The sequence below is a fragment of the Puma concolor genome, chromosome D3 (assembly GCF_028749965.1).
Source record: "Puma concolor isolate L17-30 chromosome D3, mPumCon1.1.hap2, whole genome shotgun sequence".
Lineage (NCBI taxonomy): Eukaryota > Metazoa > Chordata > Mammalia > Carnivora > Felidae > Puma > Puma concolor.
Genome location: NC_141678.1, coordinates 15,598,790 through 15,611,875, shown reverse-complemented (window position 1 = coordinate 15,611,875; position 13,086 = coordinate 15,598,790). Strand labels below are relative to the sequence as shown.

General features: G+C 52.0%; 1 protein-coding gene across 3 annotated transcripts in view; it reads right to left on the bottom strand.

Annotated features, from left to right (window-relative positions):
- Positions 1-5,192: 5,192 nt before the first annotated feature.
- SRRM4 (serine/arginine repetitive matrix 4) overlaps positions 5,193-13,086 on the bottom strand; it is a 154,573-nt gene continuing 146,679 nt past the window's right edge. For all 3 annotated transcript variants that reach the window (XM_086681810.1, XM_086681809.1, XM_086681811.1), the window contains one exon: positions 5,193-11,710. In XM_086681810.1, the coding sequence (XP_086537936.1) occupies positions 11,377-11,710 (334 nt within the window). In that variant the 3' untranslated portion in view covers positions 5,193-11,376. The remainder of the gene's footprint in view (positions 11,711-13,086) is intronic.

The following is a 13,086-nucleotide window of genomic DNA, read 5'->3' as shown; positions in this document are numbered from 1 at the left end:
AACAGTGCCCCGTGTCTTTCCTCTAGTAGATTGATGTTAGAATTAATCTGGTTGAGGGGCACCTGGGTGGCTCTGTTGGTTGAGCATCCGACTTCAGCTCAGGTCATCTCACGGTTCATGAGTTCCAGCCCCGCATTGGGTTGCTGCTGTCAGCACAGAGCTTGCTTTGGATCTTCTGTACCCTCCCCCCAAATAAATAAGCATTAAAAAAATAATTACTCTGATTGAAGATGATCAAATATCAGGGTGGAGATATACCCGGGGAGATCGCCAAGTTCTTACTTAGGAGACTCTAGATTCTTCTGAGAGAAGATACTCATGGAGGGCGGCGGCTGGGAGTGCCTCTCTTGAGAATTTGGTATTCGAGGTGATGAAAGGTGAGAGGAGAGGCTGTTGGACTTTTGCCAAGGTGACCTGAAACCCTTCCAGAAACTTATGAGCTCACCTGGGCAACTGAGCCTACCTGCCCCCCACCCCCCACTTTTTTGGTATCAGCAACAATGATACTAACTCAGGTGCTGGGCAAAGTGTATCACCTCTGCTTTACGGTTTACCACCTTGGCTAATCTTCATGAGACCCTTATGAGATTGATTCTTTTAGTATCCCCACTGGAAAGATGAGGAGCCTGAGGCTCAGAGAGGTTAAGCCACTTACACACAGACACACAGCTAGGAAGCAGCAGTCAGGTTCAAACCCAGGTCTTCTGACTCCCAAGTGCTTGCCCTCAGACACTGCCTTCTAAAGATCACACCATCCTCTTATCCTAGGGACTACACTCAGTCAGTGCTGGGTGAATAGTAGGTGCTCACGTGTGTCTGCCTCATCCCCACGCTGCCTTCTCTCACTTGTAAGGAGGGACACAGCCCCTCGTTGGAAGAATGTGTGCGTGAGAGATCCTTAGGGTCCCTGTGTGGGACATATCACTGCTTTGCCAGAGTCTCCTAACCATACTCCCCAACCTCGACCTAAAGTAAAAATCAACCAGCTCAAAAATGCATGGGACTGGGGGAAGGAAGCAGAGCTGGTAACCCAGCAGATTTAATCATTTGACAGCTGCCCCTGCTGGGCACACAGGGACGGGGTTGGGGGGGGGGGCGGGAAGGGGGGGCGGGGAGTGGGGAGATGAATGAGGCAGCAGACAAGGCTTCTGTCCTCTTGGAGATGGGCAATGAAGAAGTGAACAAGTAAACCAGTTACATAGAACTGTGGAAGGAGTGCCCAGGGTAGGCGGGGGGACCAAGAGCCTACTTTTGCCACGTGGAAGTCATTGCTCTGCTCCTGTACGCACGCACTTGTTCCTGCCTGGGATCCCCTGTCCTCCTCCCCTTTCCTGAGCTCCCTTTCCTGGCCTGACCCACTCTGCTCATTTCCCGGGCCATCAGTCAGTTTTCCTGCGATGCCTTCCTTGAACCTCCTAGGCTGCTTGGGGAGTCCCTTTGAACTTACCCACATGCTGGGGTCCAGCGGTGCCCCCCCTGACTAGCTATGGTAGTGGGGCAACCGGTCTGTAAAATCAGCATCAAAATAGTACCTGCCTCCTAAGGACCCTGTGAGGATGAAATAATGTAATTTATGTTGATATATGTGAAGTGCTTGGAATCATGCCCGGCACACAGTGGGTCTTAGGTAAGTGTTGGGTGGCATTGTTGCTGGCGTTATCAGTACCTTTGTGGCGGCTGGTAACACGCCACACCTCTGATACCACACCTGAGAATTTAAGGTGACATTTAAGATGCCATGTAATTCAGCGGTTCCCAATCCTGGTTTCATATCTGCATGACCTAGGAAGCCTTTAAAAACACTGCTACCTTGGGACGCCTGGGCGGCTCAGTCGGGTAAGCATCTGACTCTCGATTTTGGCTTAGGTTATGATCTCACGGTTTGTGGGTTCGAGCCTCCACGTAGGGCTCTGTGCTGACAGCACGGAGACTGCTTAAGATTCTCTCCCTTCTCTCTCTTTCAAAATAAACATTTTATTTTTTTAACGTTTTATTTATTTATTTTTTGAGCCAGGGAGAGACAGAGCATGAACAGGGGAGGGTCAGAGAGAGGGAGACACAGAATCCGAAACAGGCTCCAGGCTCTGAGCTGTCAGCACAGAGCCTGACGCGGGGCTCGAACTCACGGACCGCGAGATCATGACCTGAGCCAAAGTCGGCCGCTTAACCGACTGAGCCACCCAGGTGCCCCTAAACATTTTAAAAAACACCACTGCCTGGCACCTACCCTCAGCAATTCTTTTCTTTTTAAATGTTTATTTTTGACAGCGAGAGAGACAGAGTGTGAGTGGAGGAAGGGCAGAGAGGGAGACACAGAATCCAAAGCAGGCTCCAGGCTCTGAGCTGTCAGCACAGAACCTGATGCGGGGCTCGAACCCAGGAACCGTGAGATCATGACCTGAGCCGAAGCCGGATGCTTAACAGACTGAGCCACCCAGGCGCCCCAAGCGATTCTTCTTATTGGGGGTGGGTGGGACTCAAGTGTGGGTGGCTTTGTAAAGTTCACAGCTCATTCTGATGTGTAGCCAGCATTAAGAACCACTGGCCTGACCCAATTTCTTCAGGTGAAATAACTATAGCACTCAGAGAGGGGCTTGATTTGCTTAGGTCACAAGACTCCTTGGCCCCTGCCTCTTGGGAAGTTGGATCTTCTGATGTCCTCCAGAACCCCTGTTTGTCTCACGGCCTTCACCATGAGGAGGGGCTATGTGTGTCCCTGGGACGGCAGGTGCTGGCTGCATGCTACCTCAGCTGCACCCCTGGGCAGCTGCTAATCTGGCCTGAAAGAGAGCCATCTCCAGAAGCCGCTCTCCCTCTCTAGCAGCCAGGACGGTGGAGGCTGGGAGGGGGAGGGGTGCCTCTTCAGACCAATAGCCTAGCCAGAAGAACACCTGATTCCTGCAACCAGGAGCCAGAGCAGGACACAGAAAGGTGAAGGCCTCTTCCGTGAGTCACTGAGGGATGACTGGCATCACAGGGACAGCTTCCCGGCAGACACATTTTCCAGAAAAAGTCATCAGGGGCCCTTACGGAGGGCTAGCTCTGAGTTATGGGGCTCCTGCCTTCAGGGGTAAAGAGGTGCAGCAGAAACGGTCCTGGGGCCCACAGACCGAGGTTCAAATACCCACCGGCTCCGTGGCACTCCCTCTGTGACTCTCAACTTTCTTCTCTGTCAAATGGGGCTAAACAGGGTTGTTATGACAATTAAGGAAGGTAGTGCCTGATAAGGTTCGGTGCGTGCATGATCATCGATCCATAAAAGGTAACTATTATTATTACCACTATTATTTATCAGTGAAGCCTCATAAGGGGACTCTGGTCGCTGCCTTACGACAGCCTGTTTGGGAAGAGAGAAATCCATGTGTGTGTGGTGGTGTCACGGCGGTTGTGGCAGAGAGCAATGGATGTACCCCAGCGAGGTTAATCCCACCAGTTGATCTTCAAGGGAGATTTCTAGAGGGGCAAGCTACAAGGGGAGGTGACAGTAGGTAACCTATTTTGTTTGCTCTTTCTCCCCCAGCTGATACCCTAGTCGGGTGTAGACATTCTGCTGTAGACAAGGGGCTGTATTCCTGAGGACAGGGGACCTGTCTGGCCCCTGGGATGATACACATTATCCGTATGTGTGTTTGCATAACTTTGTTTTTTTTTTTTTTGCCTTTGCATAATGTTTGAAAAAAGATTGAGTTAATGCACGTTTTGAAAATCAGGAAATTTTGTGGGGCGCCTGGGTGGCGCAGTCGGTTAAGCGTCCGACTTCAACCAGGTCACGATCTCACGGTCCGTGAGTTCGAGCCCCGCGTCGGGCTCTGGGCTGATGGCTCGGAGCCTGGAGCCTGTTTCCGATTCTGTGTCTCCCTCTCTCTCTGCCCCTCCCCCGTTCATGCTCTGTCTCTCTCTGTCCCAAAAATAAATAAACGTTGGAAAAAAAAAAAAAAGAAAATCAGGAAATTTTGTCTAAAAATTCACATTCTCGGGTTACCTGGGTGGCTCAGTCAGTTAAGCGTCCGACTTCGGCTCAGGTCATGATCTCAGGGTTTGTGAGTTCGAGCCCCACGTCGGGCTCTGCGCTGCCAGCTTGGAGCCTGGAGCTTGCTTTGGATTCTGTGTCTCCCTCTCTCTCTGCCCTGCCCCCACTCGTTCTCTCTTTCCCTCTCTCTCTCTCAAAAATAAATAAACACTAAAAATTTTAAAAAATAATGAAAAATAAAAATTCACATTCTGTTGAGAAATGGGGAGATCTGGCAATCCTGAGCTGAGCTAGCGATCTGGCAATGGTGTCCTGGATTTCCCGGGTCCCCACAGTCCTAACCCTGCCGCCTTCTCTCACCTGCCTGTCCCCATGGGTGTTTTCAGCCTCTGTTCTCTACGGCAGGAAGCTCCAAAGTCGGACACCGAGAACATTTCTGGAGGCCTCCACAGGGCCTTGCAGGAACCCCACTGTTCCCAGTTGGCCACTTATGGCTGTCGCTACGAGCCCCACTCCCACGGCTCAGTCTCGGTTTAGGGAATGGTAGTCACGCTCACTAACATTCACTGAGCACTTCCCACACACATGATTTTTTAGAGCCGCCATCCATTTAATTCCCACAGCAGCCCAGGGAGGGAGTTACTGTTGTTTCCATTTCATAGATGAGCAAACCAAGTCCCAACAGGGTGTCGTCCTTGTTCAGTGCCACACAGCTAGTAACGGCAGGGTCTATATTAGAATCCAGATCTTTGGGGCCCCAAATCTGTGCCCTGCACTGAACTTCCTCCTGACCATTAATGCATGGGAGAAAAATTCTTCTACTGAAGAGAACTGATGACCCTTTGCATGAGCTGAAGTCTTGTGGGGCAGAGCAGTGAACAGTCTGGGATCTGGGGTCGGCCTGCCTGGGTCCTATCATTGAATCCATGGCCTTGGGCAAGTGACTTTGCTTTTCTGGGGCCTCAGTCTCCTTCTTTGTAGGAAGGAGACTCTAATGCCTACCTCATAGGGTTGCGATGACTAAGATACTGCATGTAAAATGCTTAGGGCAACACAGTGCCTACAGGTTTGTTTTGAAGATTAAAGAAATGTGTTGAGCAATGCGACAATGTGTGCATGCAGCAGGTACTGCTTAGATGTTCTCTGTCCCCGTCTCCCTGCCACCCTACCTCCCTCTCTGCTTCTGGGCACCCCCCATAGACAGAGGATGCTGGGCCACATATGAGAACACCATACCATGGAACCTTTTATTATAACAGAGACATGTTTCGTACAGGCTGAAAAATCAGAAACCCCGGAAAGGTTATGCTTAGCTGTGGACACCAGAAATCAAACAAGCCATGGCCACGGTATCACTAGGTGGAGGGCAGGGTCCCAGGATGCTGGAGGACACAGGAGCTTCCTCCCTCTGATGTGGATGTCCCAGGCAGAGGCTGGCGTCTCAGGCCGAGCCGGGCTGGTACCGGGTCCCCTTGTTTGGGGTCTTCCGGATGAGAATTCCAGCCCCCGGTGTGGAGAGGTGGCCTTGGGGTGCACCAAGCCTACTGGGCTGATATAGTGGATCCTGCTAGGTCCTTGGCCAATGGCTGCTTGAGCGAGCAGCCAAGACTTGGGAGAGAAAAGACCCTGCAGAGAGTTCTCAAACATGCACCTGGCAAGAAAGAGCTACCGAGAGAGTGGGACACGGAGCCAGGTGGATCTGAGCTCCAGGGAGTTTAGGCATGCCAGCTCCCCCTTCCCAGGCCTCAGTTTTCTCATCTGGAAAATGGCAACATGACCTATGTCACTGGCTTGTTAGAACAACCATACAAAATACGTCCTGACACGTAAACAGTGATTAAATCCAGCGAACGCTGAAGCCTTCTTGGTCTCTCCTTTGAGATCTCTGGATGTCTGGGCTTGGAGAGAAGTCCAAGCTAAGAGAGAGGGCTTCTTTAACCCAGGACATAAGAGTTATATAAGGTGGCAGCACTAGAAGGCCTCCCATTTTTGACTGTGGGACTCAGCTACTACAACCTTACCCTGCAAATGAAGTCCATGCTTGGTGTTTTATTTCCTTCCTTGGGAGACATCCTTCAACCTATAGTCGGCAGAAGACATCTGGACCATACATCTGACAGTTTGGAGCTCATGACATCAGAGTTAGAACCCCTTCCCTCCACCCTGCCAAGAACACTTCGGCCAAATCCCATTTTACAGATGGTAACACTGAGGCCTGAGACCCACTCTGTTTCATCCAGACAGACACACATGGGCCAGAGAATCACAAAGGAATCCTGTTCCAGTCTCTTTGGCTCAACTCATTAGAAGATGAGGCATATCTTTTCTTGGCCAGAGAAAAGGAATTACAATTTTGTCTCTCTCTCTCTCTCTCTCTTTTTTCAAGGAGTTGTGACTTTTTAATAGAAGTTGGTTCGTGCACAGGCATTTTATTCCTCAATTAATTTCCATCAAAATGAGGTTTTCCCGGAGATAACCAGTGTTTTAGTTCCATTTGAGTTTAATTTGTATGACTGAAGACTCCGTTTCTGCCAATTCCAATTTGCTGGGTGATTCTGGCACTCATTACCTGGGGAATAATGCCCCTGCTGCAGACAGCCACACCCAGACTGATTGATGGACCGATTTCCAATAGCAATTTAGGGGAAGAGGGGTCCCTCTCCTCTCTCAATACCATTTAATAAATAGGGAATAAATTATTAAATAAGCCATGATCTGATGAGGGGGCCCCCATCATGGTATTTACAATGCAAAACCCAAAACCCAAAACCCTCAATAAATATAAAAAACAAAACAATAGCCACAGACAGAGGGGAGATGCCAAGTCTCAGTACCACTGGCTCATGCGTGCAGAGATGACAAGGAAGAGGTTTCAGGAAAGCATTGCTTGATGACACTGTATCTAAGCAGAAGTTCCTCAACTGGGTGCAGCTGGCTGATGGAGGAGGGAACATTTTGAGGAATCCTGGTTTGTTTTTTAATCAAACTTTTCGGTTTAGCTGGAGAGCCAAGCAAGGCAAGACAGATGCTTGTGAGACGATTGTGAATATTCATGGAAAAGAATATAGCAGAAGACATGATGGGAGTGAGACTTAAAAAAAAAAGGGGGGGGGGCTTTGGAACCTTTAGGAGTACCCAAATGTTGGCTCTCTTCAAGGAAAGCCTTTGGGAAAGAGGACGGTTCTGAGCTAATGAAATGATGGGGGCTCTCTGAGACTGAGACCCTTGTGTCTTTCAAACATCTCAATTTTGTTTTTCTGAAAGACTGACTTTCCTTCACAAAGAAAGGAAGAGACAGAGATAGGAATGCGTGCGGTCAGACCTCGAGGGGGCTTTGAGTGAGTTAGCTTTTCTTAATTGAAGGAATTCACATACGTTTTATTCTAATGACCGAGAACCTCCTGAAAATGTTTGAGGGTGTTCTCCTTTTTGCTTCTCAGTCCTGGTGAACTCACTCTGTCTTTAGACAATTTCCCAGCCCTCAGGTCAACATTCTGGATTGTATCTCAAAAACTCGCCTAAAAAGGGGGAATCTTTGGCCCAGAGGAATGAAGTGATCTGTCCAGGTTCATTCATCCAGAAAGGCTGCAGGTGGGCTGTATGTTTCTGGGCCTCAAGTCACACCCCCCAATTCTGGCTTTTAAAATGAATGCTCGCCACCAGCAGATTTCAGCCGATTTGTCTCATTCCCTGGAAGCAGAAGGTAATGTGGGCAAAATAGGCAGAGAAATAGGGATGTGGAGGTGTGGGGGGGCCGGGGGGGGTGGGGCTGGGGCCTTTGGTTAAGCAAGGTCACCAGCATCCCAAGAAGCTGTTTAATTTTGGATGCAAAAGAAAGGAAACGTAAAGGTAATTAGAGAAGCACATTGGGCAAGAGGGAGGGACAGAGGTTTTCCCCCTGGAGGCATTTAAGCAGCCTTCTTGCAACTTTCCCCTGGCTGGAGGTACTTCTTGCTTGGGATAGAGCAGGGTAAAGTCACATTGCCAGGGAAACCACCAGGGATGTTGCAAAAGTCTCACCAAACTCAAAGCTGGACCAGAGAATCTGGCAATTTCAAAGCAGTGAATGATGACTTTGGAAAGAGGGTGGGGGCGGGGCCTCTCTGGCAGGCAGCAGGAAGACATTGCCAGTCAGAGGGGCAGGACTGGTAAAGAAAGGCCTCTAGATCCTGGCTTGATGTGACCCTCAATGACCTTCTTGGGGGAACTTCCGGCTGCTCCTTTCATCTTGTCTTTTTTTTTTTTTTCCGTTCTCTAATTTCTGAAATAGCTTTGTGCTCTTCCCTGATGGAAAGCAGGAGATCCCAGCAAAAGGCTTCTACTTTGGGTCTGTGTATCTCTCCTAGGGAGGTTGATACTACTCCAGGAAGCAGTGGGCCTCCTGCAGAAGGAAGAGAGCAGCCTGGAAAAGCCTCAGTGCATGGGGAGAAATTAGCTACAATGGAAGCAGAAGGATGTGTAATTTACACAAAACCCACCAGGATGCTCAGAGACTCTTAGGGAGTGATCCTGCCCACTATTGTCTCTGCTGGAGTAAGGGTGAGACCCCATGTGCATCTTCCCTCCACTCCCTCAGCCCAATTCCTGCCCTGCTTTCTCCTTGTCCACTCAAAGTTCGATCCCAGTGCCAAACCAGATGCCAGTTCAACCACCATGGCCCCCCAAACGCAAGACAGCTCCTGCAGTACTGACGAAGAAGCCTCATCAGTGGGCGACATACAGTACATCCGTCTCCCAGCAGGTGCCTCCCTAAAGCACTCACACGACGATTTTGACGCTGCAAGTTTTACCTTAGCTTATGCTAACTTTAGACTCCAACCCCCGTGTGAGCTGTGACTCCAGTGTATCATTTCAGGCCTTTAGCTCACAAGCCTTGTGGATGTTTTCATTTTTCTGATACCTCAGTGAGGTAGCTGGTGGGCAGGGAGCTGGGGAGCAAGCCTAAACCTCACTGACATAACGAACCTTAGGTCTGCGGTGTCCCCCTCCCCAGGCCAATTCCAGGCTGTTTGGACTTAGAGCTCTGTGGGTCTCACCTGCGGGAACAAAGCCAACATCTCTAGCCACATCCGGCCTCTCAGATCTCATCCACAAAGACACGAGGGAAAAAAAGAGATGCACAAAAATAATTCAGAAGCACCCCGCCCCCTGCCAACACACACACACACACACACACACACACACACACACACACACACACCTCTCCATATAAATAAATAAATAGTTGAATACTGCTAATGGCAACCAAGGGAGAGGGAGGGAGAGAGAGAGAGAGAGAGAGAGAGAGAGAGAGAGAGATCATCACATAAATAAATAAATGAACATAAATAAATAAAATAAATAATAGGTTTGCTAGGAGCCCCAGGCAAAATGGTCCCCTAGAGTTGTCTGAAGGCAGTCTGATGGGAGGCTCCCAGGCCTCTCTCACTGCTGTCCTGCTAAGGAGGGTCCGTGGCTCCAGAGGTTCTGCGGCTCGGAGAAGACTTTGTCTCCGTGATGGGAGACTGGAGCCCAGGCTGGTTTCCCGGGCAGGGAAGAGGGTTATTTACAGTTGCTGTACATGCCCTCCCAGGGCACCTGCCCCTGTCCCAGGCACCTGCCATCCGGCCTTCTGTGGTGACAGCACTGGCATCTGTCAGTCTTGGCGGGTGGGGCCCAGGGCCGGGCCAGAGGGCATCGGGGGAAGGCCAGGTCACCCCATGCTGTCTGGGGCACCTCTCGCTGCTCTCCTGGTGGAAGAAGGACTTGCGGGAGTTTGCAGGGCAGTTTCTGGCCCCACGGGCTGATGGACTGGGAAAGACAAGGGGTCGGGGAGACGGGTCACTGATGTCAAGAAAAGGGATTTTTTCCCAAATGCTGTCCCTGGGGTGTGAAGGAAGAAGAGTGTTTGGTCCCTGCTTCCCCATAACTCGCCCCCCAGTATCCAGAGCTGTGGACTGTCCCCCGTCACTATCTCCCTCCATGCCCTGCCCTGCCGCTGTTGCCACCGCAAACTTGACATTCACCCACAGGGCTCCGGAAGGCCGGTCAGCTGGTGAGGGGGGTGCCCAGGAGTTTATTTTAAGGACCTTCTCCCTCACACCCCTGTTCTCAGTGCCTTCTGTGGGTGAAGCAGCTGGTGGTGTTTGTGTGTCAGAGATCAGCTTACCCATGCTGCCCAGCCCTGGGCAGGGGGAAGACAGGGAGAGGGCAGAAATAAAGGTGGGCTCTGGCTGACAGGAAGCCTCGGAAGCCATGGAGTTCCCAAGCCCCTGTCCCCCCAGACTCTCTGGACTTGGGTCTTTCCCCAAAACCTGAGCTACTATGCCCCATCCCAGCAACATTCCTGAGAGGCAAAGGGGGTAGCTTAGGCTGAGGGCGGGTTTAGACGGTTCAGCCACACTGGGTGGGATCCAGGGTGTGGCAGTCTGGGCGGTGGGGAGGGGGCAGGCGGGCTCCAACTGGAGGGTAAGGCCAGACTGGCTGGCGCTGGGGACTGGCAGCCGGCCACGGCCCTGGGGAATGTTCAGCAGATGGTCCTGTGGAATTAAGCTGGTGCCAGCCAGTGGGGGCTGAGGCAAACTTGGGATGTGGGGCTGCACACCAAGCTGTCCTGACTGTCCACTGTGTCTTTTCTCAGTGAGGTTCAGGGGCCCTGTGAACAGCCAAGAGGCTGTCTAAGCCATGTGGTGGCCTCTCCGTTGCTAGAATCTACTGGACTGCTCTTCCTGACTGTGCCGAGATCTTGGGAGCGGCAGAATGACCCTTGCCCTTTGCTGCTATATTCACAGGCAGAGAACCCATCTCCTACCTCCTGACACTTCTTACCAACTGAAACATCCACATTCCCCACTCAGATAGGTCCCCTTCTATCCCCCTCAAGCATCCTCCGGGCCTTTGCTTGGGCCTGTTTGGGGAGGTGAAAGGCGCGACACCCTCTCCTGGGCCTCACTGCTCTTGGTTTCCTCTCATCCCCTCCCACCCCGTGAGGGTCCACACATGACGGGATGAGAGGAGAATGAGGGTAGGTGTGACAAATGACTCCTAGCCTCCCATATGCATCCTGTGAGCAGTGGGTTAGCAAAACTCTGTTTTTCCTGGCCAGGCCCAAACTGTTGAGTCACGAACCCATCGCTTCTTACAAAACCTGGAGGGTTTTTGTGCCAACAGAGGATGGTTCTCTCCATATGACCAGGCCTGTGTTGAGCCCCAGGGTGGTGCTGGTGGAGGCTCCTAGCAGCTTGACATAGAGGCCAAAGCCCCTGTACTTTCGTTTCCTACCCCCCCGGAGAGCAGGAAGGACAGGGTCCAGGAGCCCTCAATGTCTGTCACCAAGGAGAAGGCAGGGTGGGCAGGGAGCGGGGGAGGCCGGCAGAGGGAAAGGGCCCCCCACCCCCCAGGCAGCCGGCTCAAGGGAAGGCCCTCGTTTAGCGCCTCGTGCTGGAGTAGCTGTCTGCTGAGCTGTAGCTCCGGCTGCGGCTCCGGGAGCCCAGGCTGGGGCTGCGGGAGCCCGAGCTGCTGCTAGTGCGGGTCCTGCTCCGGGTGCGGCTCCGGCTGCGGCTGCGGCTCCGGCTGCGGCTGCGGCTCCGACTGCGGCTGCGGCTGCGGCTCCGGCTGCGGCTGCGGCTGCGGCTGCGGCTGCGGGAATAGCTGCGGCTGGCAGAGCGGCCGCTGCTGCCGCTGTACCAGGAGGAGGTGCTGCTGAGGCTGCTGGATGAAGACGGGCTGGGCCGGTAGTAGGGGATGGGGCGCTTCCGGGCACTGCGGAGACCAGAGGGAGCTTGCTCGAGGGCCAGACTCCGCCCAGCCTCGACCCGGACCGCGCCAGCACGGTCCCCCCGGGAGAGCGGCATGGCCTTCCACTTCCCAGGCCCTTAGCGGAAACACTCTTTTTAAGCCCCTCTCGCTGCCCTCAGACCGTCCAGGGCAAGGTCTCAGCGCTGGTGTCTTGAGAAGTGATAACCTCACTTTTTAACAAAGCAAGCCGGGGCTCAGAGCCTCCAGCTGGTGAAGGAATCTACGTCTAGACTTTAATGGCAGTTTTGTTTTGCTATTTTTACTTTTACTAGAACCTTCTATTTATGGTAAGAGAGGCTGATTTTCCATTTACTATAGTATACTGTGGTGTATTCCTTTTGAATTAGATGTATGCACCTCTAAGAAAGGGCGTATCTCTTTGAAGAAATTAAGTAAACAGTAGTACACTTCCTAAACAGACGAATCAAAAGATGCTGCTGGGTGACGGAAGTTTGGGAAACACTGAATGGGTTCATCAAGATGGACTGTTTGACACCGACTAAGGGAACGAGAGAGCCTTTTAGAAATGCCACTTTGTCTCCCTCCAAGTCAACCCCAAGGACACCTTTGGTCACCTTTGGTCAAGGGTGTAGGAGTCCCTGTGTACCACGGTGATCTGTGGGATATCTGAGAAGGTGATGCCGTTACCCCCATTTTATTGTTTGGGGCACAGGTTCTTTTTCCTCCTCCAGGTCACCTCTGGGGAGGAGGAACCAGGCACCCGCACCCCGCCGCAGCCCCATCCTGTGGGTCTCTGGAAGGGGTAGCTGACCCTTGGAGGGCCAGGAGGAGGAGCCCAACCGATTGCCAGGAGCCAGTTTTAGGGCAGCTCTCAGCCACTCGTCCCGGTTTCAAGGCCTGAGGAATTTGGGTCCACTCAGACCTCAGGCTTCTCTTCTATGGCTTTTCTCTTGTGAAGAGCTTACTGGTTAGAAACCGTATCCACCTAGTCTGTGCAATCAATAGCAATGGCACGCCTCGGGTTTCAGTGTTCTGCATTTAAGTTTACAAAGTGTGTTCACATCTCTTTGCCCCCTTTCATTTCATTTTCATGATACTCCTGGGAGTTATTTCCTTCAATATTTCATGGGTGAAAACACAGCGTTTGGAAAGTGAAGAGACTTTCCCTGCTCATCTGGAAAGTGGCACAGCCAAGAATGCGCTCCAGATTCAGTGCTCTCCCCCTCTTAAGTCCCTCTGGCACCCAGACGATCCTTTTGCCCTCTCCTCAGTTGGTGCAGGGTATGATCAGAGTCTACTAAAGCCTGGCATGTGGGTCTGAGGGTGCTGGGCCTCCAGTGGCCGGCTCCACCCCCAGACAAAGGCCCTGCCCCACGGCT